The sequence below is a fragment of the Hypomesus nipponensis genome, chromosome 12, assembly GCF_054491055.1.
Source record: "Hypomesus nipponensis isolate SF chromosome 12, ASM5449105v1, whole genome shotgun sequence".
Classification (NCBI taxonomy): Eukaryota; Metazoa; Chordata; class Actinopteri; order Osmeriformes; family Osmeridae; genus Hypomesus; species Hypomesus nipponensis.
In genome coordinates, this window is record NC_140372.1 from 13,928,810 (window position 1) to 13,952,500 (window position 23,691).

The 23,691-nt window shown below is 47.9% G+C and overlaps 1 protein-coding gene across 1 annotated transcript in view; it reads left to right on the top strand.

Moving 5' to 3' along the window:
* LOC146261625 (tensin-1-like) overlaps positions 1–23,691 on the top strand; it is a 42,798-nt gene that overhangs the window by 7,047 nt on the left and 12,060 nt on the right. Inside the window, 11 exon segments of the mRNA XM_084667447.1 lie at positions 113–196; positions 2,009–2,121; positions 2,323–2,383; positions 3,230–3,305; positions 3,894–4,023; positions 4,150–4,215; positions 4,316–4,441; positions 20,085–21,101; positions 21,104–21,787; positions 22,555–22,635; positions 23,267–23,448. Coding sequence (XP_084523573.1) covers positions 113–196; positions 2,009–2,121; positions 2,323–2,383; positions 3,230–3,305; positions 3,894–4,023; positions 4,150–4,215; positions 4,316–4,441; positions 20,085–21,101; positions 21,104–21,787; positions 22,555–22,635; positions 23,267–23,448 — 2,620 coding nt within the window.

Consider the following 23,691-nt stretch of genomic DNA (forward strand, 5'->3'; position numbering starts at 1 on the left):
TCTGACCTGGCCTGAGCAGGATACACAGTCCTGACATCCAGTACTAGTGTGTCTGCCCGCTGTGTTGGGGTTGTTGTGGTAACGGTGGGTAACTCCTCCTCCGGCTCTGCAGTGCCGGCCAGGCCCTGGACCGCTTCGCCATGCGCCGCTTCTACGAGGACAAAGCGCTTCCTGTCGGTCAGCCATCCCAGAGAAGGTCAGTCACCAGCCCACTTCCTGTCTAGGAACTACTTCCTGTTGTGGTGTGAATGGGTTTGACCCCTGGAGGGGGATGGGGGGACGGGGGACAAAGAGGGCCCGCTTTTAAAGATGGCTTTGGCTACGTTCCCATATGATAACCCCTAACCTTGACCTCTACATACTCCTTTTGAGGAACGAGAGTGGATAAGGAGGTGGGCTAACATGTCTATCTGTTCAGATCTTGGATGAAAGGGTTCTTCAGTTAGCCATGTATGGGCCTCCTAGGTATGGACCGATCTGTACAGAACTAGTCCGTCTCTAGTACTAGCCTCTCTCGCTCTCGCTCGCTCGCTCTCTCTCTCTCTCTCTCTCTCTCTCTCTCTCTCTCTCTACAAAGCTGTTCTCTGTCTGTAGAGCTGCTCTCTCTTCAGGGTTTCCTTCCCTAGATATAATTATCCTACTAGCCCTGCAGTCTGCGCTTATTATGGGCTAGGGAGGGGGGGGGGGCAGGAAGAGGGGAAGTGAAAGAGAAATACTGCCATAGCAACACAGAAGGCATAGGAACCCACGGAGCACACCTCTGATGATATAGGATACATGGTATATAATAAGCCTCAGATTCACTGCCAAGGCTCCGGTCGGTGGGGAGATTAATAACGTTCTTGTGAGACGTGAGATTCCAATCCAGATTAGAATGTTCCAAATCCCTGTGATCAATCACAGAGGACAGAGGGCAGACTTCCAGAACGTGTCCCTTAGCATGACCCCAAACACACTGTACGCGCACACACACACGCACGCACGCACGCACACAATACACAGACGCTCAAGGGTGCACATACTCATAGCCACTTACGCAGGCCAGCTGTGTTTTTCAAAGCTTCCTGCTCAGTCCTAATTGAATCTGTTGTGCAGAGCCATCTGGCCAATGACACGACACTTCAGCTCTGTCTCCACAGGAGCAGCACTGGAGGTCCCTGTGTACCATCGCCATTACCACCCTCGTCATCGTCCTCACCACACACACGCTCGGGCACACACACACACACAGCCCCGCAGAGCCACATTCAGCACACGTACACACACAAATGCACACATGCCAAATGTCACGCGTTCACTCTCTCTTTCTCTCAGTTCAATTCAATAATATTTACATTTACATTTACATTTATTCATTTAGCAGACGCTTTTATCCAAAGCGACTTCCAAGAGAGAGCTTTACAAAAGAGCATAGGTCACTGAACATAACAACGAGATAGTCCCAAACATTGCAAGCAGCCAAAACATGAAGCATACATTGTGAAAAAGCTAAACAAGTGCCAAAAGGGAAGACCCATAAGAGCATGTAGTTATACAAGTTACAAATAAAACAACATGAACCACAAAAGTGCAGGACTGTACCTGTAAAAGAACAATCAACAGTAAAATATTACACAGCAAGTACAAGACTTAACTTCGTTATATCTAACCTACAATAGCAACAAGTCACTCAATAAGAGTCGTAGTGATCCTGGAGGAAACTAACAAATCCAGCCATATTGACATGAATGCTTCATGTGGGTATTCTAGAAGGCAGGTTATGCAACATAACAGGGTAAGTTAACCCACCAGCTGATTGGCAATGTTGCTACAACGCTGGGTGTCAGCTGGGGAGTTAACTTACCAGGGTATGTCACATGACCTGCTTTCTGGAATACCCCCCTGGTTAAACAGTGTTGCCAAAGCAGTCGACTGTGAAGGTACAACATTTGTAATTATAAACATCCTAGAACTGAACTCTCTCTCTCGTTTCGTCATGTCTCTTGTCCCTCATCCATCTCTCCTGCAGGTATGTGCGTTACTTCAGTGGCCTGCTGTCAGGTCAGATCAAGATCAACAACAAGCCCCTGTTCCTGCACCACGTCATCATGCACGGCATCCCCAACTTTGAGTCCAAGGGAGGTTAGTAACACCCACACGCACGCGCACACAATGTTGAAGACCATCTAAGTTCTTTACTAGATAACTATTGCGAGTATTGACAACAATTGCGATGGCAGCTATTGCGAATGGTAGTATTCGTTTTACGTTCTCTTTCTCTCTTTCTCTGTGTGTCTCTATCTATAACTATCTCTTTCTACTTTTCCTTTTCCCTTTCTTCAGGCTGTCGTCCCTTTCTGAAGATCTACCAGGCCATGCAGCCAGTCTACACTTCAGGAATATAGTATGTTTGTGTGCGTGCGCGTGTGTGTGTGTCTCTCTCTGTCTCTCTCCCCGTCTCTCTCTCATCTCCTCTCTATCATTATGCAGTCCATTCATGTCTAAAATCCAGTGCTCATCCCCATTTGTGTGTCTACAGTACTGTACAGTTTGCACTGGTAGACAGGGTGTCATTAATGTTCCTCTAATGTCTGATGTGTGTAGCAACATCAGCATCCCCCAGCCCACCAGGACCCCTTAGCCCCCAGCCTCCCCTAGCCCCCAGCCCACTAGCCTCCCCTAGCCCCCAGCCTCCCCTAGCCCCCAGCCCACCAGGACCCCTTAGCCCCCAGCCTCCGCTAGCCCCCAGCCCACTAGCCTCCCCTAGCCCCCAGCACACTAGCCTCCCCTAGCCCCCAGCCTCCCCTAGCCCCCAGCACACTAGCCTCCCCTAGCCCCCAGCCTCCACTAGCCCCCCCCAGCCTCCCCTAGCCCGCAGCCCATTAGCCTCCCCTAGCCCCCAGCCTCCGCTAGCCCCCAGTCCACTAGCCTCCCCTAGCCCCCAGCCTCCCCTAGCCCCCAGCCCACTAGTCTCCCCTAGCCCCCAGCCCACTAGCCTCCCCTAGCCCCCAGCCTTCCCTAGCCCCCAGCCCACCAGCCTCCTGCTTCTGTCTGATTCTCAAGAAACAACTCTTTTAAAGCACTGCCTTTTAATAACAAATCATAACGAAACAGACGGTTTCCTGTAGTGTGCCTAGTTGTGTGTAGTGCATCATGATGAGACAGCTAGCTTCACCAAAATGAACTCTTATGTGTTCCAACATAATGAAACATGATAGAGGCTAATTGCTTGGTTCTGCTGTTGCCACAGCAACGTGCAAGGAGACAGCCACACCAGTATTTGCATCACCATAGAACCTGGCCTACTGCTGAAGGGAGACATCTTGGTGAGTACGGAACACCTCTCTCTCTTTTTCTCTCATCATTCTCTCTCTTAGTGGCTGACCTGCCCATCTACCCATGTAAACATGATCAAATGTCTATTTTCTACACCCCTCCCCTCCTCTCCCATTCCCTCCTCTCCTCTCCTCTCCCATTCCCTCCTCTCCTCTCTTCCCCTCCCCTCCCCTCCCCTCCCCTCCCCTCCCCTCCCCTCCCCTCCCCTCCCCTCCCCTCCCCTCCCCTCCCCTCCCCTCCCCTCCCCTCCCCTCCCCTCCCCTCCCCTCCCCTCCCCTCCCCTCCCCTCCCCTCCCCTCCCCTCCTCTCCTCTATTCTCCTCTCCCTCCCCTCCTCTCCCTCCCCTCCTTTCCCCTCCCCTCCCATCCTCTCCCCTCCCTTCCCCTCCCCTCCCCTCCCCTCCTCTCCTCTCCTCTCCTCTCCTCTCCTCTCCTCTCCTCTCCTCTCCTCTCCTCTCCTCTCCTCTCCTCTCCTCTCCTCTCCCCTCCTCTCCTTTATTCTCCCCTTCCCTCCCCTCCCCTCTCCTCCTCTCCCATCCCCTCCCCTCCCCGCCCCTCATCTCCTCTCTTCTCCTCCAGTTGACTTGCTATCACAAGCGCTTCAGGAACCCCAGCCGAGATGTGGTGTTCAGGGTCCAGTTCCACACCTGTGCCATCCATGACCTGGGGGTGGTCTTCGGCAAGAATGAGCTGGATGAGACTTTCAAAGGTGTGTGAGTGTGTCTATGAGAAGGTAAACAAGTCTAGGACCAGGTGCCTGTGGGTTATGTGTCTACCATCCTGATTTCCTCATCTTTCCTCATCTCTGTGTGCGTGTGTGTATGTCTTTGCACAGATGAGAGGTTTCCAGAATACGGCAAAGTGGAGTTTGTCTTTTCCTTTGGGCCCGAGAAAATAAAAGGTGTGTTGCGACCGAATGGAGGTCAGATGACCAAGAATGCACTTTTTGGGGGGGTGTTTCACAAGAGACTTCATGTTCCAGTTTGCATTGTGTTCCGCAGGGCTGAGTCACCTTGAGAAGGGCCCCAGTGTGTCCGTGGACTACAACTCCGACAAAACCCAGGATCCTTTGATCCGTTGGGACTCATACGAGAACTTCAACCAGCGCTGTGTGGACACCACAGAAGGTGAGCACCTATTTGAGACCACAGTCACACACACGTATACACACGCACGCACACACACAGGCGCACACACAGACACACGCGCGCACCCACAAACACACACAGACACACATGCACACACACACACAAACCCACACACGCACAAACGCACGCACGACACACATACACTCACACAGACACATACACGCACACTCGTACACACGCACACAAATACACACACACACACACATAAAATCTCAATTCCTTGGTGGAGCTGTGGTCCAAAATCTTGAAGACTCTATTAGCAGTTGCGGATGAGTGAAGACAACCAATCCGTTCCAACCATTCCCACCCAGTTGTGTGTGTGTGTGTGTGTGTGTGTGTGTATGTGTGCAATTGTACCTCCAACAAAAAACTATGTGAGCGTGTGGGTGGTCTGGATGCATGTGGGAGTGTGTGTTTTGGGTGGTGAGATAGTGGGAAAGCTTCCGTGCGTGTCTTGTATGTGTACACGTAGTTAGCAGGTGGATTTGACTAACAGCATTTCAACATCAGAAAGACCTCCAATATTCAGTGCGTTGAGCCTCGATCTTATCTCTTCTCCCTTCTTCCGCTCCCTATCTACCCCCCCCCCACACACACACACGCACACACTTTCTTTCTCTTTCTCTCCCATCCTCCGCCACCCCCCCCCCCCCCTCCCCCCATCCCTCCCTCTCAGCTGCTGTCATACCCCCACCCCTCCTTCCAGCCCGTCAATCACCCCTTTAAATAGCCGGGGCAGAAATAGGTGGGCGTCAGTCTCCCTACTGCTGACTGCACCCCCCGCCTCCACCTTCCACCCCTCTCCCTCACTTCATGGGGTGGGTAACCTGACACCCCTTACCCAGGCCGCCCCAGCAGACTCCCGTTCAGCCCCCTGTATGTGTGTGTGTGTGTCTGTGTGTCTGTGTGTGAGTGTTTTCACATGTGTGTAGCAGCAGCCATGAGCTAGCAGTAGCATCTGATCACAGGAAGTCGTCTGAACCCATAGTCATCCACTCCAGATCCGTCAGCCACCTTAGTGCGACAAGAACACAGGGTTTGTCCCCCCTCCTTTCTATCAAATTCCCTGGAGAAGTAGAGATGTAATTGCTGTGGGTTAGAGGTGGCTGGAAAGGCTGGTGTTGGCAGTCCTTACTATATGCTCTGCTGTGTTCACTGTGTGCTCAGCAGAAAAGCTCCATCAGGTTTCCGCTGGGCTGACTAATTGCAGGTTTGGATGGACTGTACTGCCGCAGTTGGATCGGGCAGGAGTCGGAGTTGTTCGAACATTGTGGCATCGTTGGTTCTGGAAAGCGAAAGACTGTCGTTGGAGTGTTGCCGGGACGTTGGCTGGAACGTTACGTCAGAACGCGAAAGGCGCCCTCACAGTGTCCAAAGGTGGTGGTGACCCCAGAGGGTGGCTTGAAGGATGTGGTCACGGCATGGATGGACGACGGGACACAGCGCTCTTCTGTGTGGGTGGTTTGCAACGGGAGGCCATGGTAATGTGTCCTGAAAATAACCGGAACGCCACACAGCCCCCCCCCCCCCCGCGCCTCTTATCTCTCCCTTTCTTTTGTCCTTTGATCTCATCGTCAAGGACGCAGGGTCAGATGGGGGTCGGGTGGGGGGAATTATTTTGTTGTCGGGGGGGTGGGGCAGGGTGAGAGAGAGGGGGAACACAAAGGACTCTTCCCACAGGCTAAGTGGCTAACCAGCCTGGCCAGTATTTTCCACTAACTCTGAGACAAGTGGAGAGTTTTGAGTTGACCGTCTGGTGGACGTTGGGGCCCAGATTGCCCCACTCGTCACCTGACATGAAGCAAGCACCCAGGGAGACTTCTGGTGGTCCTAAAGGTCTCCGATGGCTCAATGCTAGTTTCATCTCCAGGTGATGACACATGGATGCATTATCAGTCACACCAGTAGACAGCCCTTGCTAAAGCTCTCTATTGACGTTGGTGAAAGGGACCTCAAAGGGGCTTTCGAATTTAGAATGATTGAGCCTGCTGTACTTTTTCTACTTAAAATGTGTATATGTTTATCGTATGCACCTTCCTGCCACAGAAAATTCCTTGTTTGTGTGACCTTATAAGGTGAATAAAGCCCATTCTGATTCTGATCTACACATAAGATATGACTGGTGTAGACTTGTGTTAAAGAGTCTGTATGTTGTCTGTAAGTTGCCCAGGACATCAGTAATCCATGATGCTTGAAATTCACAGCAGCTATCCAAACGTGTGTGTGCGTACGTGTGTGGATGCGTACGTGTGTGTCTCTGTGTGTGGTGGACCTTATCTCTCTGGGCTTGTCTTTGCTCCGCTAATAGCCCTGTGGTCCAGCAGCTGGTGACCTAGGGGTCGTGACTCAGGGAGGCCTGAGTCTCTATGAGACCACCACCACACACACAACACACACTTCTCCACACCTCGAGATGTTCAGCTTGTTAGACAGGTGCTATGTCAAACCGGGAAACAGCGCTGAATGGTGACACAGTGTCATTCTTAAGATGTTGATATGACTGAGGCTCAATGTTATTGTTAATGACAAGGTTTCCTAATGTAGCAGTGTTAGCTCACAGAGCTAAAGCCCGGGTATTAGCTGCAGGTGCTACCGTGAGCCCTCAGGTTAAGCAGTGTGTGTGTGTGTGTGTGTGACTGGGAGAGAGAGGTGCCCGGCATGCTCAGTGACAGCTCTGGCTGTATTCCTTGTTTACTGCTGTCCTCCCATATTAGGCTGTGGCACGGCCCCAAGCATGTCTGGATGGCTACAGAGGGGGAGAGAGGGAGAGGGAGAGTGTGCCTCAACCTCAAACAGACTGCCAGGACTAAAGCATGTTTTGTTAGCTCCCAAGAGTTGGAACAAGAGAGACGAGTGCAAGACAGAGAGAGAGAGACAGAGAGTCAGAGAGAGTCAGAGAGAGACAGATAGAGACCATAATGAAGCCCCAGGCAGAGAATAAGGAGACCGGCTGAGTAGAAGCCTCTAATAGTTGGTGAGTCGGAGCCTGTTCTTTCTACATCCTGTCTGTCTGTTGTCTATTTATGAGGGGCTTGAACTCCTCGCAGCTCTAGATACGTTTGCTAATGTGATAATCAGTAGCTACCAAGGAAACAGATAGTGTGTGTGTGTGTGTGTTGCATTTGGAGAGTGGATCTCATGGCTTTGTGGTGATTTCTTACCGAAGGTACAGTATGCAATATGTATAGTTTTACTCTTTTCATATTTATTTGTAATGGATGCCTCGAATAGATTCCAGTCAGTGTTCAGATGGTGTTTACCTCGTTTCTATGTCAACATCATTGTTGATTTCTCTCGTCATACTGTACAACGTGAATCATTGAGGGAGCAATTTGTGTGTGGAACGTTTTATCAGTGGCCTGCAATTATGGTGCACCACAACTATTAAGTCTCCCGCTTGGTGGTTTCGTAGGGATTGGAGAGTATGACTGTCGCTATTCAATGAATTTCATTTATTTTTTCTCTCTCTGGTTTTAAAGAGTAGGATACATGTTTTGCTATATGCCGCTGAAGTCAATGGAGTTATGCTGCATTGACAAAGTCATTGAAATGATTACTTTTGGACTTTTGGTTTCCTGACCACAGATTATGCTTGTTTAAATATGTCTTTATGGTGACTCTGCTGAGATTGCGACTCAGACAAGGTCCATGGAGAGTTACTGAAGGACCTTGACTTCTAAACACTTTTATAGTTGCAACCATATCAAGGTGTCTTTTGATCAAACTAGCTTAGCATAACACTGTACAAGCTATAGTACCTCAGCATATTGTATCACCTACGCAAATTAGCTAAATATTAGTGTACTGTCGAACAAATCTTAGAATATATCCTCTTTGACTAGACTTCATTCAAAGTCTTCACTGTCTCTAAAACGAATGTATGACAGCTCTAGATATTTCAGCCTACTCCATGCATGACTACTTCAGCATTGCTGTACAAAATTATCTTACTAGCACTCTAGTGTTTCGTGACGTAGCTTATGCTAATACTAGCCTCTAGACGCTTGGTTCCTGTACAGACCATCTAGCCTTGCCCTGTGTAAACCACTTACAATCCTGCGCAGACTAGTATAGATTAGTAACTAATGGGAGCTGCGGTAGCCACTAGCTTGTGATTGACAGACCCCCTACTTAGACCTAATGGTGACAGGAGGGTGAGATACAACGGCAGGTTCACATCCAACCCTTTAAAGCCTTAGTAAGCCCCTGAGCGTCCGACTTCAGCTCTGTCTGTCCGTCTGTCCGACCATCCGTCTATCTGTCTGTCTGTGTCTGTCTGTCTGTCTGTCCGTCTGCCTTACTTACTAGCTCAGTGGCTGCTTATCTCTCTCTCTCTCTCTCTCTCTCTCTCTCTCTCTCTCTATCTCTCTCTCTCTTTCTCTCTCTCTCTCAGTCTCACTGTGGTTGAGTCTCCTGTCTGCATACCTAGCTTTTGATGAATCTCAATCTGAAAATATTAGGGAATTTATGTTTCTTTCAGTTCTTTTTTAGGGACAGCTCAGTACCAGAAATAAGTTCCCTCTACATCATGCCTCTCCATATTCCCAGAATGACAGACATCCGCCATCTTTATGACAGTAACTGATATGAAACTTACGCCACTTCTTATAGACGAACGGACAGATAACCAAACAGACGGACAGACAGGCTGACGGATGGATGGACGGACAGACACCAATATGACAGTTAGCTTTGTGGCAGTCACTGATACGATAGTCTAGACGCCTTTTCAACATCTGAGGGACTGGCTACCACACACACATACGGGACACATACACATTCACACTTACACTTTCGTGTCAGTGAGTCTTTATGACAGTCAGTCATTCAACCCACCCACCCGGTGTTGGCATGCAGACTTGCCGTCGTCACAACGATATCAAAGCCGACAAGGTGGGTGTCATACTCAATTACTGCCTCAGGTCTGGCTGGAGTTACATGATGACATCATGTACTGCAGACGTGTGTTTATGTGTTTGTGTGTTTATGATGTGTGCTTGTTTATATATATGTGTGTGTGTGTGTGTGCGTGTGCTTTATCATCCTCCATCCTAATTCCAACATTGGGCCACCATTTTATTTAGAAACACCTGATCTGTGTGCAATTATTAAGAGGTCCATTCTGTGGTTGTTATACCTCAGAATGTATACTTTGACTTCAGTTCATCTCTAGACATTGACATTTTATCCATTTATCAGAATCAAAAAGGATTTTATTCCCCATGAAAGTTCGCACAGACAAATAATTTACTTTGGCAGGAGGTGCATACATTTAACATATAAGAATCGTAAGTGTTCAAGTCAGTGTGAGCCCTTGGCCTTGTTGAAGAGGCCAGCGGTGGATGGGAAGAAACGGTTCTTGTGGCGTGAGGTTTTGGTCCTGATGGACCGCAGCCTTCTGCCGGAGGGGAGTACCTGGAACAAGGAGTGACCAGGGTGGGGGTCGGCCAAAATCTTCCTCGCTCACCTCAGGGCCCTCGAGGTGTGCAGGTCCTCGAGGGAAGGCAGACTGCAGCCAATCATCTTCTCAGCAGTGCGAATGAGACGCTGCAGTCTGCTCTTGTCCTTGGCAGTGGCAGCAGTGTAACAGCTGGTGATGAAGGAAGTGAGGATGGACTCAATGATGGCTGTGTAGAAGTGCACCATCATTGTCTTTGGCAGGTTGAATTTCTTCAGCTGCTGTAGGAAGTAGATCCTCTGTTGTTAACAGACACTTTTACAGAAAACGTCATATGAATAGTGCAAATAGAGTACAGCAGAAGGTCAAGTTATAAAAGTGCAGAGTTCTAACATTATTTCAGTGGTCAGACACAAGGAACAATCTGAATTGACAAATCACATTGCATGACCACATCTTAGCTACAGGACCTCATTCTTATCTTCTGTATACATCAGTACTTTTATAAAATCACACACATACACACATGCACGTACACACACACAGACACACATACAAACACATATGCACAAACACGTCCGGATTCCTCCACACCACTACCCTGGGCCACAGGTCAGCTATCCCCTTTAAATAGCATAGGTTAGTGTGTGTTTGTGTGTGTGCGAAAGAAGCATTTGCATGTGTCTGTGTTTGATCTCCGGGTGTGTGATCTTTTAAGGGTCTTGAGAGAGTGTGTGTGTGTGTGTGTGCGCGTGTGTTTTCTGTGGGTTGGGCTTTATGAGGTTAGAATGCATCTCATAACTGTCTTGAGCCCAATCACCCAAACAGCATAGAAGCCCACAGAGGCCACACCCAAGGCCTGTTGAACACAGAATTCCTCCACTGTCGTGTTTGAAAGAACTTTAATGAGTGTTGCGTGTCTGTCTGTATGTCTGTATTCTCTCCTATACATAGTAGCTACCTCTAGGAACAGTAACTGTATGAGTGGCTGTTGTCTTTCTACCGTACTCATAGCATTTTTACCGTATTTTTGGAAATAAGGACGCATTTTCTATAAGCCACACCCCACCGATGTCCATTTTTGTACATCGAAGTACAGGCCGCACTGGAATATAGGCCGCACTTCAAGCGGGAAAAACGATACTGTAGCGCCTATTAGCGTAGATGCACTTTACCATGGGACAGCTTGGATAACCATCTAACTAGACAACATTTCCAATCAGGGTGAACACTCAAATTATCTTAACTACACACCATATCATTACATATCAAAACAGAACAAACGCAACAATAGAACTTCAAACAATGCTTATCTAACTGCTGCTCAACATTTTATAGCCAATTCCCTGGCAAACATGTATATCATATTATCATGTAGGTTAGTGCATGTAAACCAGCAGACACTACTTATAAATACATTTCTGCATTCAAATTATGTCCTATCATGACAATTTGTATGATTTGAAATGGTCATTTGTTATCACACTAACATTTACCAATTATCACTGCAAACAATTACTGCACTGAACTGTAAGTAGGCTAAAGTACAAACAAGTTATCAAGTTATCAACGACCGTTGTGTTGTGAAGGCCAAAGTAAGTAATGCAATAACGTCTTTAAACAACCTAACTTTAACTGTATGATATCATTCCGATACTCAAGGTGTAGCCAAGGGACTTTCAATCATGTTTTTTCCCTGGTAGAAATTGGTTGAGCATTGCCAACCACAAGCGCCTCCTTTACTTTGATAATCTCTGACATTCCTCTCCCTGGTTTTTAATAACTTTTGGAAGTCTATAATATTGCAAAAGTTTTTCTCGATCTGTCCTATTGGTACAACCTGAAACACGGCAATGATTAACAATTTTCCTTGATGACGTTCGGTATATACTTCAGTGCCTGTGCTTTGTTGTGATGCGGAGTGCCTCTAATATGGCGACTTCCTGTCTGATGACGCGCCGTGAAAACCCTCTATTAATTATTCAACTGTTTGAATGAACGAATCGTTCTCCAACGACACATCACTAAGAGCCATAGAAAATCCTTTTGAAATCCGAATGTCAATTTCAAGAAGACAATTGGGAATATACAAGTTGTGAAAAGAGAACACGTCCATGTCTTATTGTCCACACAGCCATATACAATTCCTATTTCTAAAACGGACCTACGAAGAGTTCGGTTACACTACCGAAGTTGAATTGGCCAATGTTGTTAGCGATGCTAGCGTTAGTTTGGTAGCTGTATAAAAATTCACTGGGTCTTGCAGCTGTTTGATTTACTGAAATCATTATTTAATGTTAAGTTCTACTAGCCATTTGAAAGTCACTGTTTTTCCAAGCCCTGATAGTAGTGATGGGCAAAACAAAATAAGTGAACACACCTAATGTTTCTGGCCGCGCCGCTCTCACTATGGAACAGGCAGGAATCAAGCGCATCTCCTCGGGAATTCCTAAGGCCAAATTAAGGCCAATTTATACTTGGCCTTAACGGAGACAGGGAACGCCCTCTCCGTCAAGGAATGCCCCCCCCCCCCCTCCGTGCCCTCTCCGAGCCCCTCGGAGAGCTCTGCGTGCACCTCCTGACTATCCATCCGACCGTCCGTCATTTTACGGATACCCCTTGGCTGTGATTTGTCCGTATTAAAGAACCGCTTGCGTCAGGGGCGGGGGCGGGGTTGCCGTGACCAACAAGACAAACAGAATTATTTGACCGCCATTGCTGTAAGTTTACAATTCATATTTCAGCTAAACAGTACATATAAATCAGCATCTGTATTAAAATGTGACGAGAAATGGGCAGTGTAGTTGCTGAAAAGGTGCTTATTTTATTTATGAAACAGCTAATTTCTAAATTTGCTCCGACTTTTTGATAACCTAGCTAGCAGTGCAGCGCCACCTACTCTTCTGGCAGGTAATTGTTTTCAGCACGCAGAGCCGTCGGAGTAGTATAAATTCAACCAATCCGTCCGACTCCGTCCATCCGTCTGTCCGTAACGCAGTTGGAGAAGTATAATTACTTCTCAGCCATATGATAGTCATATGATAAAGTAATCCAAAAAGGCAACAAACACTTATAATAAACAACACTAGTCATAATCTCTCTCTCTCTCTGACACACACACACACACACGCGGAAATTGAATAAATACTTTGTATTTGGTTGAATTGTCAGTGCCATGTGTCAAATATTTTCTTCTGCAAGTCAGAGCAAAAATAACTACAAAAACACTAATAATAATATTATTAATGAAACAAGATTCCCGAGACCCCTCCAACCTTCCCCCGCCCCCCCCTTGACCCCCTGACGGGATGGGGGGTGAATCTCACTCTTGCCAAAACTTGAGAGCCCTGTAGCTGTTTTAGCTGTGAGCTGATATACTGTTAATATTAGCTTATGTTGTTGGAAAACATATGTAGTTGTAAGATTACATTTTATTGTATCTACTAGGTGATGTAGCAATAAGAAGATGTACCAATTTGCTTACGTAAATGTAAGTGGGTGTAGCCATGACCTTATGCAGCTGTGGGCTAACAGTTTGTAGTTGTTATCTTACAGTTTGTAGCTGTTATTTTAGTTGATGTCGTTCTGAATGTGATACAGCAATAACTGAGGTTCTAAGCCATTGTCTATTAATAACAAACCATTGACCACAGGTGTTGGAGCCAAGAGTGTTTTACTGGTGTCTAAATGGCTTTAGGCAGGACACACTCCCACCCCAGAACACTGCCTATGAGGCTTGAGAACACGTCAGTGTTTCACACTTCAATGTCTGAATAGGACAGGTGCTTTGCGTGAAAGTGTGTGCGCGCTGTGTGAGTTGTGTAGAGCCGCGTGCGTACACGCAAGAGTTGTCTTCGGTGACGACACGTCCTCTCTCTCCATTTTGGTCGACGTTTCACAATTTGCGATGCATCCACTTCCATGGCCTATGGAGATGAAATCAACAATGCACGGAACATTCTCCAAGACTGACCAGCAGACCTGTTTATATCTATCTGATACACACACACACACAATTCAGCCTCACTGGAGAGTAGTCTGAGTGGGATGGCATTCAAGTCCTCTGTCACACCAGAGCTGAGTAGGCTACATCAGCCAGCTATTTGTGACCGTCATATTCATAGCTGGCTAGAATAGCAACATATCTCAGCTGGTCAGAGGGCTGTTGAGTGAGAGTGAGATGTATAGGCTTCATCAAAGAATCAACAAAGACTAATCCGAGTAAAAACAACCATTGTGTCTTTAGTGTTATCCAGTTCAATATGATATCCTAATTACGAACAGAAGCACATAAGCTACGTCATGCTCACACTCCAACATACACGGACGCAGACACACTACGTTCACACACTTGCGTGTGTCTTTGAGTATAACGTGAACCCCTAGAAACATCTAAAGCTCCTTTTCTCTGGGTTTTGTGTGTGTGAGAGAGTGCAAAATTAGTGTAAATGTGTGAATTTACTTGTGTGAATTTACTCGGGTGTAGGTGTGCACCTGCATGTGTGCGTACGTGCCCTGACTCACCCACGTCTCCAGAGGGAGGGAAAGGTGAAGGTCACGACCCTGTGACGCTAGTTCCAGAGTTCCTGCCATTCCCCAAGCTCCAATCCTGCTTACTTCCTCCTGGGCATAGACAGAAACCCTCTGCCCTGCATGCCTGCTCTGGAGATGGGGGATGGACAGCTAGTGAGTCACTTCCTACTGGGAGAGGGAGATGTGTGTCCTTATTAATTGTCTGTCCATTGGCTACTGCCCCTCTGGTGATACATCCACATCAGGGCTCAAAATTGCGACCACTTTAGTCGCATATGCTCCCGAAATTGTATCTGTGTAACCTCAAAATATATTTGTATATATTTACATATTTTCTGTGAGCTGATACAGTGACCGTTCTATCCAACATTACATAACCAACTAAACTTCATATTAACGTTCTTAACTTTAATGCAGATTTTAAATTGGTTGATATTATCCGTCAATCACTCCTTGTCACTGCGCTCCGTTGTCACGTGACAGGGAGCTAACTCAGATAGAGTAAGATGGCTGAGCAGTGAGGGAGTTGGGCTAGTAAACAGAAGGTTGATAAATCGATTCCCCGCCGTGTCAAATGACGTTGTGTCCTTGGGCAAGGCACTTCACCCTACTTGCCTCGGGGGGAATGTCCCTGTACCTACTGTAAGTCGCTCTGGATAAGAGCGTCTGCTAAATGACTAAATGTAAATGTAACTAGCGTGATGGCTATCCAAAAAACTATCCAAAGACTCGTCACCTCCCAACCTTCTTCGGATCATTAGATGCTCAAATCCAGACCAAACAGTTTAATTGAATTACAAATTTGTTGAAGAAAGGTTTTAGTCTGCCTCTTCACTAACGGAAATACTATGTTTAATTATAAATAAAGTAAAGTGAGCAAACAGTGACTAATCGGCCATGAATGACGTCAACGCAGCAAACCACGAGAAGCTGGAATGTCCGACTTCACAGGGCCGTTTTTAACTCCTCCCCGACTGCTAGCGGCTACTCTCGCCGGTTGTTTCATGCAGCCGCAGTCCATGTCCAACCCCTAGCGGGCGAGCCAACTTTTTGGGCTTTTATTTGAGCGAAAGTTTTTTTTGCTTTATGTAAAATAAACATTGCTGTGTTTTAATTGGTAAAACCTTGTCTAGTGAAAGTGATGTCTTTTTGCCTCTTAATTTTTCTGCCCCACCCTTACGTTTCTTAAAGTTGGCGTACGACGGCGTATTAGGCGTACGACGGCGTATTAGGACCCGGATATTCTCCGGGTTTATAAAGTCACAAATTTGCGTGAGAAACTACTAGTAAATTTGCGAGAAATAAGTCGGAGTTTCTAAAGTGAATTTGGGACTTTATAAACTCGGAGAATCTCCAAGTTTTTTTCTCGCAAATTTACTAGTTTTTTTTCTCGCAAATCTGTGACTTTATAAAATCGGAGAATCTCCGACTTTTTTTATCGCTGATTCAATAGTTCTTTTCTCAAAAATTTGTGACTTTATAAACCCCTTTATAAAAAAAGGGGGGGTAAATTTTACCCCCCCCTTTCTCCTCTGGCTCAGATGTTTTTTTTACCTGCCCCTATAGGGGAGACCGGGGTTGGTTGGCTACAGGGGTTGGTTGGCACACAGCATTTTTTGGTCGTTTTGAAGGTCACAGAAACAAAATTGTAACATCAAAATGTTTGCTTTCTCGACTTGCACTCATCTACCATGTTAAAACATCGGAAAATCACGAACTGTTTTGGTGAAGGTAACATTTCACTTTTATAGGTTTAGGGTTAATATACATTCCTTCTAATAAATTGCATAAAACATGTTATAGAATGATTAATTGGTTAAACTGTTTTATTCAATGTTTAAATTGTTTCTATTGCTTGCTTCACTTTGTGTAACTATAGCATTTTAACATTGTGCCAACTAACCCCATATTGTGTGCCAACCAACCCCGTGATGGGGCTGGTTGGCACAAATGCACAACATGACTTTAATCTCAAATCACAACATTTTAGAAAACATTTTGTATACTTGTAAACATATTTAATTATAGCTTAGACCATAACGTTTCATTTGCTGCTGGTTAGAATATTCTATCATAAATGATGGCAGAGAAATATGGCAGACAGTGAAAAGTGTGCCAACCAACCCCGGTCTCCCCTACGCTGTCGTTTGATCTGGCGTGACAGGAGGTCCGTACAGAAAAAATGCATCGAAAGGATGGCAAAGGAATTTAAATTAAGCTACAATGAGTACTACAGCAGCATAATGAAGGGGTTTAACCACAGATTGAAACACACACAAAAATGTGTAAAATATTGCTTCGTTAGAAGAAAAAACAACTTTTATGTGACTGTCCCACATTACCTGAACATGTCAGGTAATGTGGAACAGCATTCTTTAGGTAAAGTGGGACATTTAGTAATGCTTTGTTTATGCTATAAAAGTCATTTAATTCAACAGTTCTCACATTTTTTATACCAATGCATCACACTGCACTTAAGTTCCCAACTATATAACAACTTTCACATCGAACCAGCACTTTCAGACTTGTAAGCATGACCACTAACGTTAGTCCAACTAAATGCTAATGCATCGTGACTAGCTAGCTAGCACGACTGCAGATCACTAAGGTTTACATCAGTTACACTTTATGCCTATTGTAAGTCAAACCCCACAACTAAATGAATCTTGCCACACCCTGCACCTAGAATTGTTTTATATAAACTAATTTTTATTTATATTAGCAGACTAGGCTGACAGACGATGACTGTCCCACTTTACTACACAAGCTGTCCCACATTACCTGAAAATGCTGCCTGGGTGAAAGAGGGGGTCATGTTATGTTTGAAAGTGTGTAACTCCTAAAATACTGTGTATTCCCATTACATTCCAACATGAAAATGTTCCTAAGCCCTATAACCATTTACAGAAACACCACTGGGGTGAGTTAACAGTTATTTTGTAAGTCTACTGGAGCCTCTACCAAAAAGTGTCCCACATGCCCTGAAATCACCCTAGAAGTTCCGGTGCTGCGTACCGGTGAGTACCGGTCCACTTCGACTACTGCCTATGACAAAATAATAATGAAAACATATTTGCCGACCCAATTTTCATCCCTTGTTGCGACCCAGAAAAACACTGAGCTAGAAGACCAAATGTAAAAACCTAACGGCAGGATGTGTAAAGCCCCAGTGGTGGTGTTGATTTAAATCAAATAAGTCTATTACATAAACAGACATCCCAAGAAGCCACCTCTCTGAAATGAGTCTCTGCAGGTTGGGCCGTCAGCATACAAATTGTGTTTGTGTTGTGGTGCTCCTTAATATGGGTGTTCCAAATTGTGTTCGTTGGGAGCACCAGTGCTACCAGGTAAAAAAGGTTATTTTGTGTCCTGCTTATAGCCGGACAATTGACACTGACTCACAGAAGGAACTGTGCGTTCACCATCCTGTCACTTAATAGGTTCACAGTGTCGCTTGGACCGAAAGTTAGGTCAATCTTCTCATGACTGTCCCTTTCAACGTGTCAAGTCACTGATTCTGTTGCCAGGTAGTTCCTAACAAAGGACCCTGTCAGCTTGACTCCTGTCACACACAGCTTTTTCCACAGCATGTTAAGAAGTCTGTTTGAATGACTACAACACCACGCTGTGTTTGAGAGAGGGGGAGAGATACAGAGAGAGGGGAAAGAGAGAGAATGCGGGAGAGAAAGAGAGGGAGGATAGGGGAAGAGAGCTAAAAAGAGAGTGAGAAAGCAAGAGAGAGAGAGAGAAAGCACAAGAGGGAGGTATAGATAAAGAGGGAAACCCCACTTTGTGATGTCATAGAGCCGGAGTCAGTGCTGGGCTGTGCCTATCCAGTGTAGGAGTGGTGTGTGTGTGTCGTGCCTGTGTGTGGGTGTATTTGGGAGGACCCCTCTTGCCAGGAAGCCCAGTCAGTTCTCAGCATGCCAGCTCACCCCTTCCTCCAGGGAATGGTACGACCAGCTTCAGATAGGTGTGGAGAGACAGCACTCGGGGGGTCAACCAAGTAGGCAGCACAGAGAGGGGTGTACAGGTCTGACTTAGGACACCCAAAGCGTTCACCCACATTGGACTGGTGTCGACAACGTTCAGCACTCAACCTTCACCTACTGTAGGAGGAGGTATAAGAAGTATATCTCTTGATGGCTAGCTTGAAGGAGGACAGAGAAGGTTCTGGCGACAGGTAAGAAAGGCTTTCCCGTGAAGTTGGTGAGGTCTTTGTTATTATTCACGTATTGTGGACTGATCTGAGTCGTTCGAGAGGAAGACTTGTTCTGTGGGGTTTGGGAAGAAGTTTGGTTGAGGAAAAACTGTTGCCTTTCTGGATGTACAATAGAAGAAGGGAAATGTGTTTATGCTAGTTAGCCTCTCTCTCTCTCTCTCTCTCTCTCTCTCTCTCTCTCTCTGTGTGTGTGTGTGCCATGTTGTTTACATGAGCTCTGAAATATCTAGTTCAAACTCTTGACCATCTGTCAGTCTATTTGGACCGTCCATGCTCACACACTCACAGGAGGACCCTGTGCAAAGTCTGGTGGTGTGATTGGATAGCACATTTTCTTCAAAGCAGTTGTGGAAATGGTGAAATTGACGACAAGGTGTATCCTCTAAAAAAGCCAGTGTGCGTGAGTGTGTGCGTCCGTACCTTTCAAACCTGTGAGGCGAAACATGATCATTCAAGTCATCGCTTCCATAACACCTGTGTACTGAGGCTCAATCTGATTGTATACTCTATAGGTCACCGACAGTAGAACATCTGCAGGGTTCCTGATGTTGTGTTTACATTAGACTTGGTGCCAGAAAGGAGTGAAGACCAGGAAGTAAAATAAGGTTGCCATGGAACTGTTGCCATGGAAGTGTTTCCAGAACAGTGGAGATTATGCTTGTGGAATCTAGATCACACATGAGATCAAAGACCTACATAGATAGAGTGACCCTCATGGGTCATTTTTTGGGAGGAAATCCAGTATTCTATCTCGATGATTGGTATGCAATGACCTTATCTGGGGCGTTGTGTGGTTACCACGGTGAGGCGTGAAGTGCGTGTCAGAGTGCAGTTTTCCAGATCTGACCTCTCTCATGTCCACATGTGAGTTGCCTTCGCTGCCGCCGCTGCCCTTTCCCTCCGCCCCGTCACGGCAACGCCCAGCTGTTCTCCAGGCAGTGCCGGCTAGACCCACGGGGGCTCCGTTGACGCAACGTGACCCCCCTCCCATACACACACACGCTCACACACATTTGCCCTATTTATAGAACGGGGGAGTTGTCACTGGTTACCAGTCGTAGAAGTTGAGGGACACACCTCAATGACAGCAGTGGAAATGACGGAGAGATGGTATTAAAGTGAGATCAACCCCCCCACCCCCAAATGGACCACAGTGTAGTGCTGTCTTCTCTACTGCAGTGTTTATGCAGCGCTGGGCTCTGTCTCGTGACATGGGACCACGGCATGGGAAGCTGTTTTCCATGTCTGACTCACTCTCTCTGTTTGAGGAGATTTGGGTGTGAGGCAGGCGTAGTCCCAGGGCTGTGTATGTGTGTGTGTGTGTGTGTGTGTGTGTGTGTGTGTAAACGAGATATTTTAGCAGAACCTCCCTAACATACTCAAAAAGCACTAACCCTCTCATCATCTTCTTTCCTCTACTACCTTTCTCTCTTGTCTCCACTCTTGTCTGTTTCTATCTTCCCTACCAGATGTGGTTCACACCCAGGGTCCTCTGGATGGTAGCCTGTATGCCCGCATTCGCAAGAAAGAATCCGTAGAGGGTGTGGTCACCATCAATGGTCTCCCTGTACTGGACAATCCTCTGACCAGCTCTGACGCCCCCCTACAGCACCAAGACCACGCCCACCCCAACATAGACCACACCCTCCCCGTGGTAGGCCACGCCTCCTTGCCCGCAGTCGACCACGCCCTTTCGGTGAGCAGCGACTCTGGGAACTCGACCGCTTCCATCAAGACCGACCGCACCGATGACCACAGCCAGCCCCTGCACGGCGGGGTGAACCACAACCACAACCACATCCACCTCCCTGGTCACCCTCCACTCAGTCCCCAGGAGAAGAAAGAGTTGGACCAGCTGCTCAGTGGCCTGGAAGCCCCTTCCGTACTTCAGAGCCAGACCTACCGGACCACAAGCCCAGGGGGAGGAGTCCGCCACCTCGTCCCAGCGCAGGTGCACGTCAACGGGGGTCACGCCCGCCTGATCGCCGCCCCCTCCGCGGAGGAACGGGAGACGGACATCTTGGACGACGAGCTGCCCATCAGCCAGGAGGGCAACAGCGTCGAAAGCCTCGGCACGCTCTCCTCGCTCGAGGGGCAGGCCACGCCCGGGGAGCTCTACTATCCATCCGTGACGTCCGGGGGCGCGCAGAGCGACGCGCCGTACTCGAACAGGGCCGTCCTGGGAGAGAAGGTGCACGGCCGCGCCGCCGAGATGCCGGTTCACAGAGTCCGGACGTCGTCCTCGGCCCAGGAGCTCATCATGGACTCCTCCTCTCCCCCGGGAGACTATAACCCCTACCAGAACGGCGAGGGGATGTACCGGTCCCAGTCGTTCGGGGTTCCCCCTACCGACGCTGGTACCCCAGAACCGGGGTCCAAACTGATGCCACGCGCTCCTGAGAGGAGCACCAGCAGTAGAGAGGCGGTCCAGAGGGGGCTGAACACCTGGCACCAATACAGTCTGCCAGACGACCCGTTCGGCCCCCCCTCCAGAGCACCCACAGCCTCCCCCTCTTCCCAGCCTCCTCGGCCTCCCAGAGGGACATAGAGCAGTCCATAGAGGCGCTCAACATGCTGATGTTGGACCTGGATCCTGCCAACGCCCAGATGTCCAAGTCCTACAGCGCCCCCTCTGGAGAGAACAGCGTGGGCGCTTCCCAGGGCCCCTTCTCCCAGACGCTGGCCCGGCCGTCGTACCAAGCCGACCACGCCATCCACGGGTACAACAACGCCTTCGGCCAGCCCCTCCGGTCACTAGGGAGGGTGTCCACCTCACCTGTCCAGAGCCCCGTCATGGAGTCGCCCGGGTCTTACACCTCCCAGAAGGCCCATCTGGTGTATCACACGCCCACACACACCCCGGAACCCTACCACAGTCAGCATCACTCTGGTTACCGCCATGCCGGCCCCCACTACCCCCCTGAGCCTTCCCCCACCTCCCCCAGCCAGGTCCAGCTCAGGCCCCTCACCTCCTATCCTGCTGGAGGGGGCCTGTCCCGCTCCCCGGACCCCCAGGAATGCTCCCCTTACCCTGGCTACAGCACCTCCTCCTCCCCCCTGCCCCCCATCACCCCCCAGCCCAAGGATCCCTCCTCCACCTCTCCCGTTCCCAAAGAGGCGGAGCCTGAGGAGGAACTCAACCTGGAGGGGCTAGTGGCCCAAAGGATCGCCGGTAAGGAAAAACTGACCTATCACCCACAAGTAGAGTGTTTCACTCAAGTTATGCATTTCAAGCATGAGTCAAGTTCCTTCTCACATTCACTAAAAATCGATTTCTTCAAAAGTATTTCTCTTCGACTTTTTTCTTCCGACTCGTTTATTGTCAAGTGACAACATTAAATAGGAATCCATTTCAACTAGCCTTTGATTTTAAGAGGTAGAAGAGGGAAGGCGAGAGGATGGGATTGGATAAAACAGGAGAGGAGCGGAAAGGAAATGAGAGGACAAGAGAGCAGAGGAGAGTGTAAGAATAGATTACCCAGCTACCAGACATTTTCTGCATTCAGACCCACCAGGACATGTATATATCTCTATCGCCCCTCAGTGGATATACCTTGTAACAGCTGCTTGCTTGTCTTACAGTAAAAGCATTCTTAGAGGTATTTTACAGAGGTTTTGGCTCTGTTTATACAGGTTAGCTTCATTTTTCTCGAAAACATCTAACATATCTGACATAATCAACATAATGTGCATTGTCGGACAGCAGATACCGTAGGACAGCGACGTTAGTCCTCACAAAGCATGACTTTCTCTCTTTCCCTGACCCATTTCTCTTTCTTTCCTGTCTTTCTGTTTGTTTTGGTTCTGTCCATCCATTTTTCTATTCTCTGTGGACTGCTCCTTCAACCTTCTGCTCCACTTCCTCCACCTCCCCTTCCACTTTCTCCTCCACGTCCTCCACCTCCTCTCACTGCCCATCGCCCACCCTCGCCCTGGCAGAGTACAACGCCCGCATCCGTGGCATCAGTGCAAGCATGAGCCCTCAACAGTCTGACCGCCATCGCTCCTATTCCTTTTCTGGTTTGTCCCATCCACCCCCACCCCCCCCCTTCTCTCTCTCTCTCTCTCTCTCTCTCTCTCTCTCTCTCTCTCTCTCTCTCTCTCTCTCTCTCTCTCTCTCTCTCTCTCTCTCTCTCTCTCTCTCTCTCTCTCTCTCTCTCTCTCTCTCTCTCTCTCTCTCTCTCTCTCTCTCTCTCTCTCTCTCTCTCTCTCTCTCTCTCTCTCTCTCTCTCTCTCTCTCTCTCTCTCTCTCTCTCTCTCTCTCTCTCTCTCGCTCTCTCTCTCTCTCTCTCTCTCTCTCTCTCTCTCTCTCTCTCTCTCTCTCTCTCTCTCTCTCTATCTCTCTCTTTCTCTCCCTCTCTTTGTCTTCTCTTCTCCTGTTTCCCGCTTTCTGTGTCCTTCACTTCCCCCAATTTCTCCTCTCATACAATCTCTTTCTTTCTTTGTCTTTCTTTCTGTCTTTCTTCTTTTCTTTCAGCATCTCTTCTTTCCCCACTACATTCAACCCTGTCACTCACAGTTCTAAAGGTGATAAATCCATTCTGCAGCTTGTGTTTATTCAGGGGGACCTCACTAAGCCCCACATATTAAACATGAAGTAGGGATAGCCCCAGACCTCCCCACTCCTGACTCCCTATGTGTGGTGTTCCAGGGATGCGTTCCCGAGGGATGACCCCGGAGGAGGCCCAGGAGACGGTGAGGCGTCGGACCACCAGCGAGGGCCAGTACCAGAGCAGCGGACACGACGAAGCCCCGGGCCACATGGGGGCACCGACGCGCTCTCCTAACTTTGCCGACGCCATCTCCCTCAACCCAGGAGGACGACCCCGAGAGGTATATGAAGTGCTCTCTGCTCACAGACCTGGGTTTAATACTATCTTGTTTTATGCTTTGGGGGCACTTGATTTGGATTACCCTGTGGAAACTGATAAATGGAGTCATATTAAAATCATCCCTGTTTGATATGTATTTAACCCAGGCACTGTGTGAACAGGATCATAATGGTGTTTCACTGCTTGGATTGTTCATTGTTTCCCTTTGTGAAGTAGCAGTGGTAGTAACTTTTGTGTGTTTGTC